A 25,624-nucleotide genomic window follows, 5' to 3' on the forward strand; every position below is an offset into this window, starting at 1 on the left:
TGACGTTAGTCAATAATACTGTGGTGCAAATTTGAAAGTTGCTAAGAAAGTAAATCTTAAAAGTTCTCATCCCAAGAAACACAATTTTTTTTTAACTCTGTGGTGACAGATAACTAGAAGTATTGTGGTGATCATTTTGCAGTATATACAAATGTTGAATCATGTTGTATACCTGAGACTAATATAATGTTGTAGGTCAATTATACTTCAATAAAAAAGAACAACATTTTGATTGCTGAAGGATTACATTAGATTTAGTATCAAAGGGAACTGTGAATCACATTCCACAAAGAATCTCTCTGTGTTTCTTGATGGGTTATATGTCACGCGTGAGTAGCAGTTTTGTGCAGTTTGCTATATGATCACCGTGCTGGAGGAACGGGAAGTACTGCTCAATTGTCATTTAATAGAAGGAAACAGTTCAGTCACTCCCACGCGTCATTAAAAGATTCTCTGTAGCATTTGTCAGGATGGACAATTCCTGATATTCCATATTTACTCAGTGCGCTCACTCCCCCTTTCTCTGGCTGTTTGATCTGCATTTTCCATTTCTCCTGTCCTCTCTCCTACCATTGATATTGGGGGCTCACCAGCAGCCAGGTTTTAGTTCGTTTTTACGCTACAAGGCCTCCCTTTTATTTTTTATTTTTTTATTTTTAAAATTTATTTATTTATTTATTTATTTTGGCTGTGTTGGGTCTTTGTTTCTATGCGAGGGTTTTCTCCAGTTGTGGCAAGTGGGGGCCACTCTTCATCGTGGTGCGTGGGCCTCTCACTGTCGCAGCCTCTCCCGTTGCGGAGCACAGGCTCCAGACACGCAGGCTCGGTAATTGTGGCTCACGGGCCCAGCTGCTCCGCGGCATGTGGGATCTTCCCAGATCAGGGCTCGAACCCGTGTCCCCTGAATTGGCAGGCAGATTCTTAACCACTGAGCCACCAGGGAAGCCCAAGGCCTCCCTTTTAAATCTCAGGTGTTCTCAGGCTTCTCCTTACACGTTAACAATGCACAATTCTCTATTCGTGCTCACTCTCTTCTCTTGGGCTTTATATCTATATGCCAAAAGCCTACCAGATACCATCGATATCTACACCTACCATCGATATCTACACCTAGACACCCCAGATGTATCAAATGTACAAGACTGAATTATTTATCCACTCACCCACCCCCATTCCACTAACCCATCTGCTATATACCCATTAATTCCTGATACCTATTCCCTGTCTGGATTAATGAGTGATGGTAGGACCACCGACTGAGACCCCAAAACTAACATTAACAGACTTCTCCCTCTCCCTTTACCATTTACTATCTAAGTCATTTCAATCCTTGTCCCTACATATCTATTATATCTCTTCCATGTTCCCCATCCTAGCCCAGATGCTTTAGTTTAAACTCGTATCATCTCTTGCCTGGGTTATAACTAATACAGGAGACCGTTAGTTTTCTAGGGCTGCTGATAGATGGCTTAAAACAACAGAAATTTATTGCTGAAGAAGTTTGAAATCAAGGTGTTGGCAGGGCCACACTCCCTCCACATCTTCTAGGAGGATCCTTCCTTGTCTCTTCCAGCTTCCGTAGCCCCAGGTGTTCCTTGGTTTGTCACAGCATAACTCCAATCTCTGCCTCTGTTTTCACATGGCTGTCTTCTCTGTGTATCCAAATTTCCCTCTTTTCATAATGATACCAGTCATGTTCTATTAAGGACCCACCCTACTCCAGTATGACCTCATCTTAGTTTAACTGATTATATTTGCAACAACTCCATTCCCAAATAAGTTCACATTCTCAGGTAGCATGGATTAGAACTTCAACATATTTTTTGGGGGGGACACAATTCAACTCACATCATCTTAAACTGGCCTGTCATCTAAATCCCTCTAATCTGCTCTCCACTCTATTGCTAGAGTGGTCTTTCTAAAATGCAAATACTCTCCTAAAAGCAGACCAATAACAATATAATAATCTCAAATCAGCATGGCATACAAGGATGTTCCAAATCACTTATACTTAACCAAACCTTTTCACCTATTGGTACTTTTTTTAACCTTTTTATTGCTGCTTCTTTACACCATCCACCTGAAAACATTCTATTCATTGTTTGAGTCCCAAGCAACTGCTCCTCTGTGGAACCTTCCCTAATCACATCCAGCGAGGTGCTTACCTCCTTGTTTGTGTTCAGATCTTTAAAGCTAGGGTGATCAAATAAACTACTGTCCAAACTGTAATACTCTGAGAGTGAACGTGGGCACTAAAGATAATTAGTATTATGGAATTTTAGAGTAATCTATCTATCTATATATATAAATAAAAATAGAATAGTATATATATAGTATATATATGTATACTATATAGGTTTATATATATATTTACGTATATATATTTATATATTTATATATATATACTATATAGATTTATATATATATATAAATCTATTTTTATATTGGCAGACCTGTAAGTAGTTTTATTCAAACATTGCTTTTAAAATAAGCTTATTACTTAAAATAAGAAATTGAAGCAAAAATTTTATAATGATTAAGAGTTTAAGCAGAATAACTTTTCTTAGTATATATTCATGTACTTTAAATTCTTAGACATCTCTCTCTCTCAAATAACATCTCCGATATTTTCCCGAAGAATGTACTTTTCAATATGGTCTCACTGTTTTTTAATTTTTAAAGTAAAATTGTCTATAATGTTTTGCAAAGTTTCATTTTATGGTTACTAAATTTTAAATTGCTGACACTTTTAATTGACTCCACTACATACTGTAATATTTTAAATTAGAATATACTCTACAGGTTCGTGAACCAATTGCTAATTAAGGGAGTTCCTCATTCTTTTTGTTTGTATTCAAAAGTGTAATTATTGTAGCTCAAACACTTCCACATGCACTGTTTCATTATAGCTTGTGCCTCCATTCTTAGTATCTTTTTAAAATAAATATTATTACAAGAAAGAAATTCATCAAATCTATGCTTCTTTTGAATGTTTCACCAAATTTTAACGCTGCAAAATCAAAGGCCTTCTCAACTCATTTCATTTTAGTACAGAATACAAATTTGTCCAAAAAACACAGAAGACCAGACAAATGTTCTTCATCTAAGTTTAGATATGTCATTTGAGCTCTCAATATTTATTTTGTTCTGTTTTTCCTTTGCTTTTATAGAGAGAGGATTCAATGACTTCCTGTTTGTAAACCTTTTTTTAAAAAAAATCACAATTCATTAAAAGTTTCAAAAACCAAAGGTTTTTTTGATACTCCATTGATTGATTTAAAGATTTCCAACTGGGCTTCCCTGGTGGCGCAGTGGTTGAGAATCTGCCTGCCAATGCAGGGGACACGGGTTCAAGCCCTGGTCTGGGAAGATCCCACATGCCACGGAGCAACTAGGCCCGTGAGCCACAACTACTGAGCCTGCGCGTCTGGAGCCTGTGCTCCACAACAAGAGAGGCCGCGATAGTGAGAGGCCCGCGCACTGCGATGAAGAGTGGCCCCCGCTTGCCGCAACTAGAGAAAGCCCTCGCACAGAAACGAAGACCCAACACAGCCATAAACAAACAAACAAACAAACAAATAAATAAATAAAGGAGTTCCTAAAAAAAAAAAAAAGATTTCCAACTAATTTTGAACAAAATTCTATCAAAATTCAGAGGATCTGCTTTCGAAAAAGTTCCATATCCTTGTAGGACACTTGCACTGATTTACCAAGCAGTTCTTCAAAAGTTCAAACGTGTTAAAATCCATCTGATAGATAAGCAGCAAAGAGAGAAAGAGAGAAAGAGAGAGTATATGCGTGGGTGTGCACACGCGCAAGCGATGGGGAGAGAGAGAGAAAGGAGAGAGGGGTGGGGAGAGGGAGAGAAAGAACTGCAGGGGATGAAATGTGGTTGATGTGATGACATTACACTGTGGGACTTCTTCCCAGAATCTATACCTCAGGTTAACACCAATGGCTTAAGTAGTTTGTTTGATGGGGACAAACGGCCCAAACTCTGGAATAAAACTACACTGACATTTCCTTAAAAATAAAGTCATGCTCCAGAACAGAGGGAAATCAGTCTGTTTTTTGGCTTTTTTTTTTTCATTTTGGAGACTGGTTGATGTATGGTCTTCTCAAATCCTTTTCAAAATAAGTACAATAACAATCACTTTTTAGATTCCCATAGGTGTGTATGTGTCAAAATAAATGATAAAATACAGGTTCCTAATAGACAAACTGACATCCTAACTACCTACTATGGCAGTTATAATATTCTGTTATAATAAAGTCCTACTTAATAAGCTTTTGGGAACTATCCTCCTATTCATTTTGTAAAAGCAGAAATTAATCAGAAGTCCCTGCTCACTGTACAAACACAATGTTATAAACAGCACAACAGGTAATGTCCTTGCTGTGACTTTTATGGTACCTCATACTGGTTCAGGAACATGTGGAGTTGCTGTACACTGATCCTTAGGTCAGTCTCGTTGAACTCATAAGGAATATTCCACCCCAGGGGTCCAAACTTCCGTCTCTCTTGTACCAAAGCATGAAAGAAACAGAGACCATATAGTAATTTCTTGAATTCCTCCTGTAATGAGAAGAAATGGTGTAACGTCATTATTTCTTCCCCTAATATTGCATTATGCTTATCATATTTTAAAATGAAAGGAATTCCTTTTGCTTATCAATATATCCATGTCAAAGTAAAACTAAAACAGAATTAACTGTTTCTACCAGCTATTTAGGCTATGCCTATTTGTATACATGTTCAGTTGACACACATAGCTTCTACGTACACCAGGTTTTTGGAAAGTATAGTAAGCCTGTCTAATTTAACATTACCTTAGAGGATTTGGGGGGTTTCAACTTAAGCATCGTGAGGCAAGGAGTATGAATTCCAATGTTTGGTCCCAGATCACCATGGAGAAATTTCAAAGGAGATAGTTCAAACCAATTAAGAAGCTCTACAAGCACTTCTGGGTTGAAATTTTGGGCAGCCTCATGGCTTTTCTGGTTGCTTTTAGGTAAGAGAAGTCCTATAGTCACTGTCGACTGCAAAGCCAGCCTTGATTCAGAAATCAGAAAGTACGATGCAATATATTAATCACTTGTACCCTCCACAAGGAGGACATAAAAATGGTCAAAATAGAGCTTGAGAGAGGATTTGTGAAGAGGTCTCCTTGGAAAGAAGAGCTGCTGTGCTGGGAGTCCCCTTGTCCTCACCTCCAAGGGAAAGGGGAGTGTGGGGTCCAAGATACTGAGAAGGAACTAATGGGGCCCCTTGGGGAGTTGATACACATGCCCTGCCGCTGGGATGGAGTGGGACAGTACAAAACTCATGCCTGGAAGCGTAGAGCAGCCTATGGCCTCGGGTCGTGGACTATGGGAGGGAAATCAGTAGCCTTCCCTCAGATGGTGGGCCGATCTGGCGTGAATCCCAAGGAGCAGACAGGGAGCTGGACTAGGTATGTCAGCCAGCAGTCACTTTAATGGTTTCCTATTCACGAGGACTTGTGTCACAGAGTAAGGAACCCCAACAGTAAGAGCCTGTATGAAATGAAGCCTGGGAACCAAAAGCTGAGGGGAATCAGGAACAGCCAGCTGAAGGGGAGGCACTGCCAAGGGTGATGGGGTCACAGAGAAGTCCAGCACGGGAGCCGAAGGAGAACCCATGAGAGACCTCACGAGGCAAAAAAGTCAGCTTTAAATCCCCGCCAAGTCCAAAGAGCTCCAGGCAATAGCAGCCCAGAAGAGGAACCTCTGCCCCTCCTGACTCACCCCTGTACACGCCCTGAACTGAGCACTCAGTATCAGCAGCTATCATGTGCAGGAGGAGTTACAAAAAGAAAGGTGGCCCAACAACACATGAAAAGATGCTCAACATCACTAATTATTAGAGAAATGCAAATCAGGACCACAATGCGCTGTTATCACCTCACACCATTCAGAATGGCTATCATCAAAAAGACAACAAATAACAAATGCTGGAGAGGGTATGAAGAAAAGGGAACCCTTGTACACTGTTGGTGGAGATGTAAATTGTTGCAGCCACTACAGAAAACAGTATAGAGGTTCCTTAAAAAACTAAAAATAGAGCTATCATATGATCCAGCAATTCTACTTCCTGGGTATATATCCAGAAGAAAATGAAAATTCTAATTCAAAAATATACATGCACCCCAATGTTCACAGCAGCCCTAGTTACAATAGCCAAGACAGGGAAACAACCCAAGCATCCATCAACATATGATTGGTTTAAGAAGATATGGTGTATATATACAATGGAATATTACTCAGCCATAAAAAAGAATGAAATATTGCCATTTGCAGCAACATGGATGGACCTAGAGAATATTCTACTTAGTGAAATAAGAGAAAGACAAATACTACATGATATCACTTACACGTGGAATCTAAAAAAAATAAAACAAATGAATCTATATACAAAACAAAAACAGACTCACAGACATAGAAAACAAACTAATGGCTACCAAAGGGGAGAGGGAGGAAGGGACAAGTTAGGAGTGTGGGATTAACAGATACAAACTATTAAACAGAAAATAGATAAGCAGTGAGGGTTTACTATATAGCACAAGGAATTATATTCATTATCTTGTAATACCCTACAATGGAATATAACCTGAAAAAAAATAACTTAATCACTTTGCTGTACACCTGAAACTAACACAGTATTATAAATGAACTATACTTCAATTAAAGAAAGGAAAGATGACAACTTGATTCTCTTTCCCTAGTGGCATGAAGCCCACCAACTACAGGCCCGAGGCGAAGTGCTAGAGAGTTGAAACCTATGTTTTGAATAAAAGTTGAAATATTGATTAATATATTGTGTTGCACTTTCTGATTTCTGAATCAAGACTGGCTTTGCAGTTTTAAATGACCATAGGTCATTTTATTACCTGACACTAACCAGGAAAGCCATGAGACTGCCCAAAGTTTTATCCAAGGGCAGGGGGGAAAGTTTCCCCCATGGAATAAAATTGAAAGGGAGAGTGTGAGACAAGAGGAAAGTAGCATAAGTTTGACCACAAAGGTGGGAGAAGCAAAGTTAAACATGCTGTGCTAATTCTGCAACTCTTTTCAATATATTAGAGAACTGAGCAAATCAGTAAATGTGTTGATGATGTGCAAATATGGAATGAGGAAAAGCAGGAAAGAACCCTGGGTAGAGGGACTGAAATTGAAGGTATTGCTAGGAACTCGTTACTTCTAAAACATGTATATGAGGTGTGTGCATGGACTTGTTTGTGCATACTATATGTGTGCATACAGATTTGCATATATGTATTTGTGAGTACATGTATATATTTCCAAGTTCTCTCTAAAAGGACCCGAACCACAGACAATAAATGCTACTTGTTTGGCACCCAAATCTTGGTCTCTAATACCATTCCCCATGAAACAGAACCAGGGCTCTTCAGAAAAATGGCTGGCTCCAGGACTGGGATACAGATAAGCCTGGAGCAGCTTTTGCCAGAAAGAGGAATAATAATAATAATAATAATAATAATAATAGTAATAATGGGACCTATAACAAGTACAAAAGGAGCTCCCACTGACCAATTCTGGGTCAACTTGAGCAAAAGACTTAAGAATAGTAATGAATTATAAACCATTGGAAAAAATGCAAGGAATTCATGAGTCCACACCAATAAAAGATAAATAAATGGAATGGAAGGGAGGGCTGCTGCTGACCATAGCATGCCAAGCGTCAAATGTGGAGGGAGTGCTGGAGTTGGAATCACCAGCGGAAATAAGTGGGTCAAGCAAGAATCATCACTGGCTACTAAATCTGTGTCCCAGGTAGATTTTGATGAGGAACAGGCTATTTGCATGGTCCAAAATGTCTCCTCACAGACTGATTATTAGTTGCAAGGGGCAAAGCAGTTATTATACAGTGAAGAAATCAGACCACACTTCGTCTGGGGGATCAAAATTAGTAACATCAGTGAGGGGTAAATGGGCACCGTGCGCCTCCCAGTATGATACTCTGAGGACATGACTTCACCCATGTCGTATTGTGGCTCAGAACGCATAACTTGAACCTAATCTCGAGGAAATATCAAGCAAGCCCAAAGTGAGAAATGTTCTATTAAAAACAACGGCGTGGGGGGGGGGGATGAATTCTTCAGAAATGTCAGTGCCATCAAAGACAAAGAAAGGCTGAGGCAACGGTCCAGATTAAAGGAGGCAAAGAGGCATGGTGACTAAATGTGATACTAACCCTGGACCCATCCCATGGTGAACAGGGAAAATGTTCCAAAGGACATCACTGCATCAATTGACAAATTTGGGACACAAACACAAATTTGGGTAGATTAGATACAATAGTGTATACTTGCTAAATTTACTAAAATAATAACTGTAATGGGATAAGATAATATCTCTATTCTTAAGAAATATACACTGAAGGATTTATCTAGGAATAAAGGGCAGTGACATATCTAACTTACCTGCAGATGGTCATGTTAACAGGAGACAAATATAAGTAAAGGGCATGGGGCTGTTCTTTGTACTACTTTTATATTTGCAACTTTTCTGTGAGTTTAAAATTATTTCCAAATAAAAAGTTAAAACCGAAGGATTATGGTGTACTGCTTTGGCATTTCAGATTTGGGTTTGGGTTTGGGTTTGGATTTTGGTTCATAAACGCCTGGACTTCTGATCTGTGTGACTACCGCTGGAAAGCCCTCTGGATCTGGAAGAAAGGGAGTAAATTTTTGCAAAAGGGCTTCTGTGCAGCCATCAGGTGCAGAAATGCCCTCACCACCTACCTGGGAGTAACCTGCTCTCTCTGGCCAAATCATGCAAAAGTTTGTCATACAGCAGGTCTTGGATGCTTAGGATAAGGTTTGACTTAATTTTAAATACAGGCCCCCCCCCCCTTTTTTTTTTTTAAGTACCCCAGACTTTGGTTTAATGAAAGTACTTCTTATTCTTAATACTTTCTTTTGATGTGTACTTAAAACATATCCCAACATCAAGAGTGTGAGCTTTTTAACGGCAAAAACTTACCAAGGTTCATAACCCCTCTTAAAAAGAAACTCTTCCATTTTTAATTATGGCAAAACACTGTGAAACAATTTTAGGTCACAGACATTCACACACAGAATTCTAATCATGAAAGCAGTGGGTGGCTTCCCTGCTTGCCTGGTGATGCTAAAAAAAAAAAAGACCCTTATGAGCCCATCAATCAGGGAGTAAAATCCTTTTGGCTCTCATTACAGTTATATGGAGGAAATATTTTTATGTGTTAATTTAAAGATATGGCTCCAAATAGCAAAGGGCTCAGTTAATATCCTGAAACAAGATTCTCCAACCTTGCAGATTTGTCCTGGGAATGGCTTACGGCTGACTTTCTAAATAGAAAGCTGCATAATTAATGACACTCCACTAGATCTCAGCTGTGCAGGAATGAGGCTGGTGGTAAAATAAAATAAAATATTAATAAAATTGACTTCAGTACAGTCAATAATCAGTAATCAAAACGAACAGTGCAGGAGGCCTATTTAATTTGCAGTTTTACTCAGCACACACATCCAGGATCACCGGGGGCCACTTGAATTGCTTTACGGGGCAGAGGTAGCAAGACTTAGCCATTACTAACATGCTTTTTGCAGCTGCCAAAGAACTCAGGGTCAGAGATCGGGTCCATGAGGTATGATCGAATGATATTAGCCCGTAAACCTTTCGGTGCTTCATTGGTCATTTTCACTCCATTCTGCAGTACAGACACAGGGAAATTTGGAGATGGGTAACTTGTCAGCCAAATTCGGAAATCTGGATGTGTTGTTTCTGCACTTAACTCCTGCAACAAAAGAAACCAGATCCAAAAGGGTCATAAAATGCAAGGAAAATCTCAATCATGTGTGCATGAGATGGGCTGGAAGTGGGAGGAAGCATCTTTACAAAATAGGGCTTATTGCTGCAGTTTAAGGCAAAGGCCTTAAAATCTGATTCTGCCAGGGAAGCAACATACTTCGCTGGGAAGGCCCAGAGCTGCTGTCACTCTCCCTGTTAACAATTAAATCACATGACTGTAAAGTTTACAAAGGCATTACATAATTCAGATTTGGCCGCGATAAAGACTAAGACATTCCAAAAAATCTTCTATCTTCACTGATGTTGCTGAAATATTTCTAGAAATACTTCTCTGCCCCAGAGCCAGATTAAGAATGATGCCTTCTTGCCAGGTTGTGAGAATAAGCAACACACTCAGATAAATCAATATTAAACCAAGTAGGGATGAAAAAAAAAAAAAAGAGCATTTTGAAAGGCAAGAAGAACTGGTGTATCCTGAAGCACTAAACCATATCACTATTAGCGCTACTTGTTTACGGGAAGAGTCAGGCCTGCACTGCGGAGGATGACAGAACGCTCATCTATGACTGTCGTGAAGGCTATATTGGGCCTTGGAATAATTATCCTGGGTCTTTCCCTCTCTCCTGCTCTGCCACCCTCCCTACTGCTAACTCCTCCAATTGTCCATGTCCGTGGTATCTATGTTTTTTAAATTGCAAATCTTTATCAGTAAAATAATTTTTGAGCACTCAACTGGTGAAGGGGTGGGTAGGGGAATTGGAAGGATGTTAAGGTACCTACATTTTTAAATAAATGGTGAAGGTACCATTTTTCCTCCTACTGGCTGCCCTATGCCCAGTGACTTAGGTAGCATAACTCATGGGACTTTGGGCCGAGTTCACCATCCACTGGGGACAGCTCTTCCCTCTTGGATGACTCTCTAATGGGTATACAATACAATTCAACAGGTCATGAGAACAGCCTAGAGACAGAGGAACCGTGAGGAAACAGGTACAAATACAAAGTCTCTAATATAAGGCCTGAAGCTTGAGAAGATGCTAGTAAGGCAAAAAATATTAAAGAATAGCTTTGCAGATAGAAATAACATCCATCATGGAAGCCTACATTCTTGAGAAAGTGTGCTCTCCCAATGAAAGTGAAAGAAGGTCAAATGGCTAGAGCACAGAAGTCAAGATGGGAAGTGGCCAGAGACGAAACCTGAGAGGCAGGCGAAAGTCAAATGAAGAAGCCATGATGGGGGCATGGACTTTGTCTTCATGCAGTGGGAAGCCATTGAAAGGCTTTATTCATTCACCAGCTCAGGAAATATTTATTCATTATGTCCCATGAGCCAGGCACTATTCAAGGTGCTAGAGGTAAACCAGAGAATAAAACAGCACTTCACTTACATTCTAGTGGGAGATACAGACAAAACAAAATGGTGACAAGTGGCATAAAGGAAAGTATAGTCCGCTCCTTCAAGCGTCAGGTGGATATCTGGATAGTGCAAGTTATATCAATTTAGTAGCTCGAGGGACTCTGAAGAGAGGGCTAGAGTCACGGGTAGTTACGTGGACACATTTTTCTCTATGTTTGTTGAAATCAATTGCCAGGTTTTCTGTTTATTCAGTTGAGCTACGTGGGATTTTCTTCCTGGAATTTCTGCCCACAAAAATAGGGAAGTACCGTGACCCACTGCAAGGAGGGTGGGAGGAGTACTCTTTTGGTTTCAGATTCATCCTCTGTGGCAGGGTCACTAGCTAAGTGGGTGAGAAGTATAATTAAAGAAAAGTTACATCCTGAAGCCTTTTGGTTTAGAGGGGCCACACTAATTTCCCCCTGAAAAACCTTCTTTGTTGTTTTTGGTCCACTGTTGTAAAAAGTAAATTGGTTTCTGTCTACCCTGTGGTTTATTCCTATCTTTGAGGCTGCTCCTCTGGATTAAGGATATTTCTGACCCACGGGATGAGCCCTTGCCTCTAGTAGGAGGGATTCGGCAAGGCCTGGCCATGTGCTGTCCTCTAGTTCCCAATGTGAGCCCATCTCCCCTATAACCCAGCCATGCCAGCCACTATCCTGCAACCCTCAAATTACAGGACAGGAATGGAATTACTTAGATGGCGTGTACATCACTAATTATATTGGGGGAGTATGATCTCATAAAAATAATCTTGCATTTTTACCTCGCAAACTTTCTCAAGGGTTGGCATCCAAGAGGTGGCAAGGTGACAATTCTGAAGAACAACCCATGTTCCTTCTTTGACAGCTTTTTCTAACATCTTCATAGCTATGGGCCCTTGGCCTTGACCAAGAGATAAAGACCTAAGTTTTGATCCTCCATATCCCTGTGTACAAGAATAATGAAGATGTTATTTTAAATCACATTTTAAAGAAGAATCAATATTATCATCACAGGAAATGTTAATATTAAATATATTAAAATTTAATCATGCAGCATCCCTCAAAGGTTCTAGGGCACATACAGCCCTAGAAACCTCTTACTGATTAAGAAGCCAATAAAAAGATAAAAAGCAAGCCAATTCATGAAGGAAAACAGTCATGGTCATAAATGAAAAATTCTGTAGAGTCTTTGTTGAGATAAGGGACAGGAAAAAATTAAGAAGACTTTTAATATGAGGAGGAGATGAAAGAGCCTGGCTATCAAGCAGCAACTCCTAAAATTCAAAGCTGAAAAGAAAACTATGAATAGACAGATGAACTTGCCCCAGTTTCCTCCAGATCTCTGAATAATTATATCTTAACTAATTTGGTTACTGCATAAAGTTCAGAGGAAAAAAACCCATTAGCCCCTAATTTCTATTCAAGTTTATTTAAGGAACTCTGTGGGAATGTCTGCCTAGAATTCATTTCTCCTATATTCTGATTCATCTACAGCTTCCAGATATGGTGTCTTCCAGATATGGTTCCAGATATGGCATCATCTACAGCTTCCAGATATGATATATAGACCAGACCCCCTGGTCTATTTCTAGGGCAGTTACCACCTGAATGCCACTTTGGAAGAGGCCTTGAGTTATGGGAGCAGTGTAAGAGAAGGCCCTGTCTGAATGTCCATGGGTTACTGACACAAGCAGGTCAGCAGGAAAAAAAAAATAGACTTTTAAGGTACCTGGTCATCAGCAAATTTTAGAAGGGCAGCCATGGGATCTGCTCCAGGAGAGAGCACGAAAATCAGTGGTGTGCAGCAGTTACTATCCGCAAATGCCTTGGATATGTCAAACGGGGGTGGTTCAATGAATGCACGTCCCAATCTGTTGCTTATAAATTCTTGCAGCATTGGAATAATCTAGAAAGGGACAAGAACATGTTTGAAGGAATATTGAAAATCTGCCTAAAACCTTAAAAACTTCACATTCAAAGGTGTTTTATAACAAAGGACCTTACATTCGCTTTGGTATTTATAAATGTTGGTAAAGAGTCAAAGGCATCACTTTATACAGTTGTCTTTCAGATAGAAAGAAACTATACATTATTTAAGTAATAAAAGGTGGGTGGTTAGTGACACCAGAATTCAAAGGCATTTTTCTTCCTTTTAGTGAGTATTCAACATATCCTAGATGAAGAATATAAAAAACCTTAATTCTTTACTTAAGTTTTAAGTAAAACTTGACTATGTTCCAAAGTCCACAACTCAGAAGTAGAAATTCTAGCGTGATTTATACAATCCTATACCACCAAGAAAGATCGATACAGCTGAAAAAAAGAAAGAAAAGGAAAGCACTGTGAAAGAGAAGCCATACTCCCAAGAAACAGGCAAAACTACGTCATGTAAACCTTCTGATAATACGCCCGTGCATTTTCTGGGAGCGTGTTTGAGAAAGAGCAGAACTTTGGGGCTTGGGGGTCCCTTTCAGGCACTGCTGTGGGAGTAGACTTGTAGAAAGCAGTATGGCTATGTACAGCCTCAGGTACATCATTCCTTCTTTCTGATGAAGGGTCTACACCACTCATCTCTGGGTGATGGCTTAGGTGTGAGCCAAGCAAGTAATAAAGGTACGTTTAATGAACCAGTATCCCTGTATCTAGCTTAACAAATTATGTAAACATACCAGGAAGAGAAGTAATGAAATGACAAGAGCACAAAGAATTTTTTGAAAGCTTCAGAACCACTCTGACTGGACACCTACTTATATCCGAGGATGGAATTGTGTGTACACACAACACTCCAAATTAGGACAGCAATTCCACCACCCCACAACTTTTCTGAACTTAAAGCGAATTGCAGGAGCAATCTGCAGATACCAAGAATCTCAAAAATGTGGTCTCCTCTGGAGAAAGTTACAAACATTTCCAAATTTTAATAGTGCATTCTCCAGAACCTCTATCCACACAAGGTTTGTAAGTGAAACTCATTGACTTGTCACAATACTTTAAAAACAGTGTCAATCCTGGTATGGATATATGTGTGTGTGTGTGTGCGTGTGTGTGTGTGTGTGTGTGTGTGTGAGAGAGAGAGACATGGAGGGAGGGAGGGAGGGGGAGAGAAAAAGAGAGAAAGAGTAAGAGAGAGAGACTGACTGAGGGTGTGAGGGTCTGGAGCTGAGAAACAGCGAAGAAATATCTGTACTTAAATTTTTTAATCCCTCCACAACAGATTCATTCAAATATGGAAAGGTATAAATAGCCAAGATGGGGAACCAACCTAAATGTCCATCGACAGATGAGGGGATAAAGAAGATGTGGTATATATACACAATGAAATACTACTCAGCCATAAAAAAGAATGAAATAATGCCATCTGCAGCAACATGGATGGACCCAGAGATTGTCATACTAAGTGAAGTAAGACAGAAAGAGAAAGGCAAATACCATAAGATATCACTTATATGTGGAATCTAAAATATGGCACAAATGAACCTATCTATGAAACAGAAACAGACTCACAGACACACAAAACAAACTTATGGTTACCAAAGGGGAAAGGAGGTGGGGGAGGGATAAATTAGGAGTTTGGGATTAGCAGATACACACTACTATATAAAAAATAGACAAACAACAAAGTCCTACTGTATAGCACAGGGAACTACATTGAATACCCTGTAATAAACCATAATGGAAAAGAATCTGAAAAAGAATATACCATACGACCCAGCAATCCCACTACTGGGCATATACCCTGAGAAAAAAAGAGTCATGTACCAAAATGTTCATTGCAGCTCTATTTACAATAGCCAGGACATGGAAGCAACCTAAGTGTCCATCAACAGATGAATGGATAAAGAAGATGTGGCACATACATACAATGGAATATTACTCAGCCATAAAAAGAAACGAAACTGAGTTATTTGTAGTGAGGTGGATGGACCAAGAGTCTGTCATACAGAGTGAAGTAAGTCAGAAAGAGAAAAACAAATACCATATGCTAACACATATATATAGAATCTAAGAAAAAAAAAAAAAAAAGGTCATGAAGAACCTATGGGTAAGACAGGAATAAAGACACAGACCTACTAGAGAATGGACTTGAGGATATGGGGAGGGGGAAGGGTAAGCTGTGACAAAGTGAGAGAGTGGCATGGACATATATACACTACCAAACGTAAAATAGATAGTGGGAAGCAGCTGCATAGCACAGGGAGATCAGCTCGGTGGTTTGTGACCACCTAGAGGGATGGGATAGGGAGGGTGGGAGGGAGGGAGACGCAAGAGGGAAGAGATATGGGAACATATGTATATGTATAACTGATTCACTTTGTTATAAAGCAGAAACTAACACACCATTGTAAAGCAATTATACTCCAATAAAGATGTTAAAAAAAAATAAAAATAAAAATAAAACCAGAGAAAACACACAAATATGATTTGTTGTCAAAAATATATAAAAATATTTAAGAAAAGTAGAGCTGGATTATTATTAAACAGCAAAAAAAAGAGAAAAGAATATATATATAACTCAATCACTTTGCTGTACACCAGAAATTAACACAATATTGTAAATCAACTGTATATCATTAAAAAATAATTAAAAACTATGGAAAGGTATAGAAGGGTAATAACACATGTATAAGTGCCAGGTTGGCATGGATCTACCTAACAAGATTACTCATATATTGTTCCTGCGCAATAAATATCTACTGAACAAATGAATGAATAAATTAGGATGCTCTCTTTTGTGAAGGTGGGATTCTAATTACGGTAATTCTAAACAAAAATTACAGAATAATAAATTCATCTATACATCAAGTGTCATTTCTTGATAAGTTATTTCATGTTTCAGATATTTTGAATGGGCACAGATATCAAGCTTATGGCAGAAAACTAAAAATATCCTAACTGCCTGTCTCAGGCCTTGTCCTTGCCCTTTTCCCTATTATTCTTTTCCTGTGGCTGTCTTTTCTCACTAGATTAAAAACAACAACAATAATTAACAAAGGAAAACAAAATGGTTTTTAATAACCTCTCTCCTCTCAAGGCTAACTTCTTCACTAAATTATAATTTTACAAACAAAATGAAAGCACATGGCTTTTAAGTGCATGGTTTTACTTTTAGGAAGCTTTGAGTTCTAAACGGCCCCCCTTCTGTGAGTGTTTCAGGCTGGCAGCGTCCACTGCGCTCATGCAAACATGGCTGGTGGAAACTGATTCTTCTGTTAGCGCCAGAGAACCCAGTTAGGGGTGCCTGCGTGAGGGTGGGCACAAGTTTCATTGTTTCATTTTAAATGTTAAAACTGAATAAGACCTGCTTGCTCCCAAGACTGAACAGTAACTCCTGAAGTAAATGAAGCTGTGCAAGCTATTCAGTTTGGAAGGCGATGGAATGGAATTGGGTTTGCTTCTGCAATCTGATTATGCCAGCATCAGGTTTATAAAATGAAATCTGTCAGTGACAAAAATTATAGACTCATTTAGGCAGCCATCTTCCCAAAGGCAGAAGAGAAGTTTGTGGTCACCTATGTATGTTTTTCTGTGTCTTGCAAGTCCCTATAGGATTTATCTGAGGTCAGAGAAACATATTAACTTATATTTGACAAGTTTCTTATTGAAAGCTGATTAATTTGCTTTTTGTTTACTGTGAGAAGGAGAGAACTGTGGCCAGAAGCTCTTCATTTTGTAAATGGGCTCAAAACATTCCACACCTCAGTATTTATCCATCTGATATGCTTTTGTCAGTAAAACACTATAAACTATTAAATTCTATGGAAGGTGCAAACCCATCTCATTTCTCCTACTGGTGATTTAGTGAGCATCTTTTACATTTTTCCAAACTAGAGCATTAGATAACCTGGCACCTGTGGCTTCTTACCATGGGATGGAGTTGGTTTTGAAGGGAGAGCAGTAGAAAGGAGACAGAAAAAATTGTGCTGACAAATAACATGTACTGTAAACTAGAGATCAAACAACTGCTGATTTTCCTAGGGGAGATATATATCTCATGACTTAGAGATGGCAAAGAAATAAAATCTATGTAGTACTAGCCCAATTATTAGCCTCATATAGCACTGTTCCTTTCTCTGGCATGCTAATACCATTTTGCTTTGGAAAATCATTCTTTTAAAAGCATAATAGTCATATACTAATTTTAAATACATAGATTATAACATCAACGATCTACCACTAGAAATTAAAGCACCTGGCAACAGCAAGATTGAAGGGTTTGAGGTTGCTAGTAATACAAGAGCGTACTAATAATTATTTCTATATTAAGGATTACGGGTGTGATAGTATAGATAATGGTAACTAGTTAATCACTTAGGATAAATTGAATTATGCTGTAGTAGCAAACGATTTCCAGATCTCAGTGGTTTAACACAACAAAAGCTTATTTCTTGTCCCAGCAAAGTCATCTGGGTGTCCAGGCAACAAACTCTCCCTGTGCTAGCTCAGCACTGCAGCCTGTTTATGGCACTTAAATATCAACATGTGATTCCACAGTTTTGGTGGCAGGGGGGAGTGCCCTGCAGAATCTCACACTGGTAGTGAGATGCTTCTGCCCTAACACTTCTGCTCACATTTTGCTGGCCAAAGCAAGGTTTATGGCCACAATGCCCCCACCTCGAGTGTACTCAGGAGAGGACAACCAGAAATACTGGTGAGTAGCGTTAATGTCTACACTCATCCACCAATCCAAAAAAAACTCTAGACGAGATATGGAAACATGTAAGAAAAAGTTACAAGACAAGGTGCTGAAGTATCGTGCAGAGTAGGCAAGAGAAGTATGAAACCTTAAGTTTAACCTCAATTGATTTAAAAACAAACAAAAAGATACAAACAAAAATTCCTCAGCTTGAATATCTAATTCCCCAGTTCCCTCAAATACACTTTAAAAAGAGAGTGACTATGGAAAGTAATACTGGATCTATTTGGTAGCTCAACATATTTTCAGATTAAAATGTCCAATTTTTAAAAACAAACTGGGGAAAAGATATTTATAGATGTAACTGCTGCAATTAGGAAACAGCTCATTAATCACTCCTAATTAAACAATATAAAACATGAACAGAAACTTCTTTGTTTATCAACTATTGAGGACAGAAGGTCAACGGTACATGCAGAGTCATTTAGCAGAACAGCCTTTAGCTTAGAAAACAAAGTAAAAACCTTTGAAAATTTTAATGAAAGGTTTTAAAGAAAGAAGCCGTATTAGGCAAGAGTCTGAAGCATTTCATATTCTTCCATAATTAATAGTTGAAGTGAAAACTTCTGACGCTTAACGCTAAAGTTCCAGTGAAAATTCATTTTTAAAAGGGCCACCAAGGGGGAGATGTTTCATCAGTTTAATAATGATCCTCAGCAACGGGAGGTACTTCCAGCATCTAAGAGCTGGGCAGCATTATGATGTTCAGGGGCCCTCGGCACTTCATGGGTCCCTTCTTCCATAAATAAATATAAAAAATTGTATCTTACAACTATTTTGGTATAATTACAAATATAATACAGACTGATTTATTTTCTCATTTTAAAAGAAATTAAAACATTTTCATGAACCCCTAAGAGTATCATGGTCCCTAGGCCCTGTGCCTAACGGATACTTTGGCCCTGGCTAAGGCCACACTGCCAAGTCAAGCAAGAATGACATGTGTTCATCGAACAGACCATGGCTTACAGAGGAAAGAATGCTGCTACCCTATATTATCACTGATGTGCAGAAAAACTTAAAAAAAAATACACTGCTTTCACAATCTAAGCTCTGCTTTTTCTGTTGTTGTTAGAATGGAAGTATTGTATTATATTCCTTAGCAACTAAAATTCTGAATACAGTAAATTTTGAAATAATTATGTATATTTTTACTCAAGCAGTAACAGTGGACAATTAGAATATTTTGTTCAATTTATTTTTCCAACACTCCTAATGTCTACATTTTCTCAGAGTATGTATATATCTCTGTGGGTATGGGTCTTTACACTTAAGTGAACAGTTGTTTTTTTAAATGGAAGTTAATAATACAAATGAGGATGTCAATGAGTACTGTAATTTGTTGATATGACAGGTCAGCTGATTCATTGGTTATATAATTTATTATTTAAAGAAATGAAAATTAATGATATTGACATTTTCCTTTGTAGTTAGCAGTGATGAATGTCTTAATATTCTACTAGCTTTCCAAAAGCCAACAAAAAACCATGTACAGGATAGCATTTGAGGAGCCAGAAAGTCTAGTAAATCAGCTTCATGTAAACCACATTGACTAATGTCATCGAAACAGTAAGAATAAAAATGAGATTACTGCATGTAAAGGAAGTAGATGGTGAGGAATTAGGGAAGCGTATAATAAAAGGAAGAATCATAACATAAATAAAACTATAAAATATAATCTGGTGAGTTACTAATTTAGTGTGGTTTTTATAAATATACACTTTTTGAAAGATGGCTGCATTAGAAGGAAGTGAGGTTATTTCCCCCAGGCTCCTTTACGTCCCCCATGACCCACGATTACATAAGGAAACACGTGTTTGGCCGGACTGTGGAGAGAGGAGGGACTGGACTCACTGAGCTGCTTTCAAAGACCACATTTACCTTGTCCGGTCTCAGGCAACGAATCATAAGCATCCTTTGAAACTCACTCGCTTTATTTTCCCAATCGTCAGGAAAAATCTCATGATGTGGTTCCTAAAATGACAGTGGATATAACTCAATGCTATTTGGAAGACTATTTAAAAGAAAAAAAAGAAAACAAAAACAGTATTTTGACTTTTAAATCGAGTTTTACAGACAACATATAATGACTGAAATCAAGAATGCTAATGTAAATTTTATTAGGTTGGGGCAAAGTTATGAAATAAGATATAAAAAGAAAATTTTAAATGCCACTAAAAACAACAAAACTAAGACATGAATTAAGTGGGTTAATGTCAATATGAATATTAATCAATAGCACAAAATGATCCCTGTTATTAAAAAAATAAATGTGCATTAGATTTTCCCCGTTATTTCTCCAAAGGCATTTTAAAAACCTACCAACTACTCTCATTATCTATTTATTAAAAAAAACATTTATTGCAAACGAAGTAAGAAGGATGTGTGTTATATCTTATTTTGAAGAATTTTTGGTATTTTTTTTAGAAAGGGATATTTGAGAATGTGTATATCAAAGAAGCCAAAAGAGTGCTATTAAAAATATGCAAGAAGAAAGGTATCAAGATTCCAGGAGGAGGAGTAAACATGGAAAAAAAGACACCTGCACCTTTGAAACATTTAGGAAGGCTATGTGGTATCTCAGATCAGAATTCTCCATGCTTCATCATAGGGAAATTTCTATTTAAATTAGAATCAACTATACACAAAAACATATTTGCCTCTGGGAAATGTAGTTTTGTTACTAACTAGGAGCGATCCAAAAGAGATCCAGTCCAAAATATTTAAATTCAGGTGTAGACACAATCTCACTATCATGTATAATACAACAAACAGGTCACCAAAGAAAAAGTGTTCTCCACACATCTGGCTCTTTTTCCCCTACACCCTCCTCTGCAACAGAACTGTTGCATATTAAACCCAAGGAAAGCAGAATGTCCAGAGAGAAGAAACAATAGAAAAAATTAACTGGGAATCAGCAAAATATTAGCCCTTGTGCTAAAAGAAAAGTGAGGGAAGGCAACAATTCCTACATATTCTAGAAGGGAAACTGAGTATCATGGTATATGTTAGCTATCTCCAATTAGCAAGATAGGGTCTCATGAAAATTATTTGAGAACTATTAGCTTTTCCCTTTCATCAAATGACAGAAATATTTATTAGTTTGTGTCCTGTATTCAGAAAATCTAAACAATATCTGTTTTATAAAATTTTAACTCATCTGCCATTATGATTGCCAAAGTACAAGTTGATAATAAATAAAAAACCTGGCATGGAAATTCAAAAAGAGTACTTTTAAAGGACCATGCAGCTTTTTTGCATCTCTATATATTTCAAGGAATTTGAATAGAAGTGCAAACAGAACCACCAATTTTGAAGGTGGGGATAGTTTAATCGAAACACTGATTTTAATATTTGACCAGTTTAAAGCTTACTTAAATCTTGTTTTTACTCAAAGATGAGAATAAATTGTTTGACATTATTTTCTCCATTTAAAAACTCTGAAATAAGCAAGAGGGTTAAAAACATACCAAACTATCATATACGTTTTTCCACCCATCCTTTAAGTGCATAAACTCCCTACGAATGGTTTTGAAGGCAGGCAACTCATCTAGTCGACATATTTCGTCCCAAGATTTTTGAGGAAGCCACGTACAAGGGTTGGCATGAGGATTATCCAGTCCAATGCCACCAGTTAGCAGAAATCTCCACTCAGCTTTATTAATCTTTGGAAAACAAAGTAGCATGAAGAGTCAGAAATGAGTTCATCATATACATAGTAAACTTACAACTATTTTAAAAGAATTGACTATTTGATTTTCAAGCTTCAGGTATGGTCCCCATAAAATTCTATAGTTACTGGTATAGCTCAGTATTTATTCATAAGAAACCAGTGTATCCATTATAACCAGTTTTCAAAATAGTTCCAGTTTAGATAGGTATTTTTGATAATTTTCCTCCAGAATTACTGATCTAAACATGGAAATCTGAATTTATTCTTTTTGAATATATGCTTTCCTAAATGATTTCTTAGAGTTTTATTGGCTCTAAAAATTGTTGAAAGGCAATCAATCTGCTATGTTTTCAATTATTTTCCATAAAACATAATGAGGTACTGCTACGAAATTTTTGCAAGAAATGCAAAAATAAAGCTTCTACTCCTTCAGAATTCAACTAATACATTGTCATATGAAATCAATAAATCTTAAACACATAATATAAAATAGTGAATTTATACACCTCTCTTCCAGTCTTAAAGTGCTTCCTATATTTTAATAGATTTGAAACATAGCAAAAATTAATGAATGGTATCATTAAGCCCAATGGTTAGATTTGATGAACTTGCAAAAGTTTCTAAAAACATTGCCATTTATACTATTACTTGAAGTACATATATCAATATATTTAGTTAATTTATATGCATACTTAGATTCTGATAGAAACTATTTTAAACTAAAACGTACAAAAATTTAAATAGTAATAGTTATATAATGAACTGTGCTTAACTTATTTTTCACCTCTGTGAAATTCAATCTAGTTGTGATGCCTTAACTGTAATTAACTATTTACAATCCTTTTATATATATTCCCACACAAGTTCATAAATTAATGAATTCACGGTAATATTTTTTTCCCTACAAATTAAAACAATACTGACCGAATGCTCATGTATCATCAGATTTACAATTAGACAAAAGGAAAAGAGTAGTTTATCCTTTTCAAAGAGGGATCGGCAGACGTTAACATAAAGGGAATAAGTGAAGTGATCCTTGAGAGTTTGAAGCCTAAGGGTCAACAGAAAGAAAAGTAAATAAATAAAAATGCATTATCCTTTAAGAAAAAATGCTCTTGGGGAAACCTATTATAAACCATTTAGATGTGTGGTCTTCTAATAAGCTTTCTGGTCAATTATTCCCCAAACAAATCAAGGATCCTTATTAACTGGGGGCACCAATTTGAGAGCTACACAATGTAGAAACATCTCAGTAGAACTGCATTTTTACTGTTGACTGATTTTTTTAAAAACTGAATCTTCCTTTTGGAAAAAAGTCAACGCACAGTATATTAATCTATTACATTTAACAGTTTTTGGACTATTTCTAACTATAAAGCATTTCTCGGGGTAAAACTGGATTTCTTTATTCCATAAACACTTCCAAATGTTCTATATTATATATTAAATGAACAGAGTAAAGTTAATAGCTCCTTTATTAAATTAACATTAAGTTTAGTAGTGTGTTACTCTGCTCATAAATCCGTAAAAGCCAGAGAAATCACAAAACTTGATAAACTACATTTTTATTTACCACATAGACAAGACACAGAAATATGAATAATCACAATATTTGCAGCTAACAACTTCCTAGTAAGTGCTAACATGTGTGATCTGTGTTCATAATAATTCTTAACATGTATATAGCACTTTAAGTATTTTCACTAATTATCTCATGAGGGGTAAACTACCACTGATACAAAAGTTTTAAAAATATTTTTATTACACAGGTTATAATAGTTATAATAGAAATAAACAGCTGAAAACATTTATAGTAAGCTAATGATTTACATAGATTAATGACCTAAATTATCTAAAGGATAAAGTATCTAAAGGGAAAATTAGCATAGTTTATGATTAAACAAAATTACATTGGTGTTTCTTAATGTGCCTAGAAAAAAAAAATCTAGCAGTATGACCATATCTTGGTTATTTCCAGACTGATATCCTAAGCTGTAGATCATCCCCGCTCTAGTTTCTTCCTTACCTCCCTATTTCTTTAACTATTTTATCCCCTGCCAGCATTCCCATAAAAAGAATTACAACAAATTGATATATTTTATTTCTAATTGAGAACTCTGAAAAAGGCTTGGTAGAGAGGGCCTTGAAACTAGTTGCTGAGATACAGTTGAATTCTTTGAAAATTCAAAATAATCATACAATTCCTGTCCCCATTTTTATGCTAATAGATGGTCTTTTCACACTTGGCATTTAATTTCTCTCATGTAACAGTACAATTAATATAGGGTGACTCAAATTTGTTCTCTCTAGAATTAAATAATTTCTGCACTTTAAGACAAACTTCCTCTTGTAGATAGGAAGATCGAAAGGAAAATTATAAGGGTCAATCATACTAGAAATTCAAGTTCATTTTCATTAAATGCCTATAAAAATATATTTATTTTTAAATAAATATTTTAAATATTTAAATATTTCTAAATACTTAAATATCAAGTATTTAAAACATTTGATTAACATGCCAATTAAAATATATTTTAATAATCTGTTACAGTATAAAAGAGGATAAGAATTATTATTTTCAATGTTGATGTGCAGCACAGTGTTGTAAGATAGTCACGCTCCTCTGATGGAATTGTACATTTGAATAACCTTACAGGAAAGGTATTTATATCAGGAGTCTGAAAGAAATGAACACCTGTGTCCGAATTTTGGGATTCAGCCAAAGGAAATAATCAAATGTGGACATTTTTATTTATTGCAGTGTTATTTATAATACAAAAGCTGGACACTACTTGCAAGTCTTACAGAAAGAAAATAATAAAGAAAATTATGGTGCCTTCATTAAAAGGTATATTGTACAGCTACTAAAAATTATATTTCAGAGGAGTATTTAATAACATGGGAAAATTATCTTGACAGAAGTAGAAGGAAAAGAAAAAACTCTGTGCACTGGCATGTGTGATCTTACACGTATTTTTGAGAGAGAGAGGCAGAGAGACAGAGACTGATTTCAGTTTGGTTCCTGTAACAAAGCTATATTCTAGTCAGATTTTTGTTTCTGTGCTTATTTTTTTGCTAGTTATTTATTTTGCTATAATAAATTCTGATGCATTAAAAATTTTATAAAAGACAGATGATCCTGATTATTATGGCCATTTCATAGTATATACCATAGTATAGCATAAATTTAGTTATAACATATGTTTGGTATTATTAATAATAATTATTACGAATAATAACTATCAGAAGACAAACAAAAATGAAATATTTTTCTCTCTGAGTAAAAGGAAATTAGAGATAATTTTAGACCAATATTAAGATTCTCAAACAATTTAGTACTCTGGTGTTAATAGTCACATGCTTTCTATGCCTTTGTTATAGGTATAATTCAATAGTTGCCCACAGGACACGAGTTACCTGATGTTTTTTTGTTTTTTTCCCCCAGCTTTATTGAGGTACGATTGACAAGTAAAAGTTGTACATATTTAACAGGTTATCTGATGTCTATCAATGATTGACAAAAAGTGATTTCTCTGAGAACTCTACCTTTAATTTCTGAATGACAGCTAGCTTCTTACTATTTACTAAAAAAGGAAGATTAAGTAGGACTCCTAAAAGAGTCTCCCTTGCTGTAGCCACTTTGGAATTCTGTTTGGCAATATTTATTAATGATATTTTTTTAAATTAATTTATTTTATTTCTTTTTTTTTTTTTTGGCTGCGTTGGGTCTTCGTTGCTGCGCGCAGGCTTTTCTCTAGTTGCGGCGAGCGGGGGCTACTCTTCGTGGCGGTGTGCAGGCTTCTTGTGGTGGCTTCTCTTGTTGCAGAGCACAGGCTCTAGGCACGTGGGCTTCAGTAGTTGTGGGATCTTCCCGGACCAGGGCGCGAACCCATGTCCCCTGCACTGGCAGGCGATTCTTGACCACTGCGTCACCAGGGAAGCCCAGTGATCTCGTTTTAACCAAGGTAGAAATTAAGAACTGCAGTGAAAAGCAGAACATCATGTACTATGTTGCTCCATGTGATTAGCTCTGTGATAAGTTCTAG

The 25,624-nt window shown here is 37.0% G+C and overlaps 1 protein-coding gene across 1 annotated transcript in view; it reads right to left on the reverse strand.

Annotated features, from left to right (window-relative positions):
• Positions 1 to 25,624, reverse strand: part of DNAH7 (dynein axonemal heavy chain 7) — a 234,348-nt gene that overhangs the window by 28,170 nt on the left and 180,554 nt on the right. The window contains exons 51-57 of the mRNA XM_082466856.1: positions 22,503 to 22,629; positions 21,376 to 21,570; positions 19,787 to 19,879; positions 12,941 to 13,117; positions 11,994 to 12,155; positions 9,617 to 9,817; positions 4,415 to 4,576 (exon numbers count right to left, since the gene is read on the reverse strand). Coding sequence (XP_082322982.1) covers positions 4,415 to 4,576; positions 9,617 to 9,817; positions 11,994 to 12,155; positions 12,941 to 13,117; positions 19,787 to 19,879; positions 21,376 to 21,570; positions 22,503 to 22,629 — 1,117 coding nt within the window. The remainder of the gene's footprint in view (positions 1 to 4,414; positions 4,577 to 9,616; positions 9,818 to 11,993; positions 12,156 to 12,940; positions 13,118 to 19,786; positions 19,880 to 21,375; positions 21,571 to 22,502; positions 22,630 to 25,624) is intronic.

The sequence above is a fragment of the Balaenoptera physalus genome, assembly GCF_965194825.1.
Source record: "Balaenoptera physalus genome assembly, chromosome: 6".
NCBI lineage: Eukaryota > Metazoa > Chordata > Mammalia > Artiodactyla > Balaenopteridae > Balaenoptera > Balaenoptera physalus.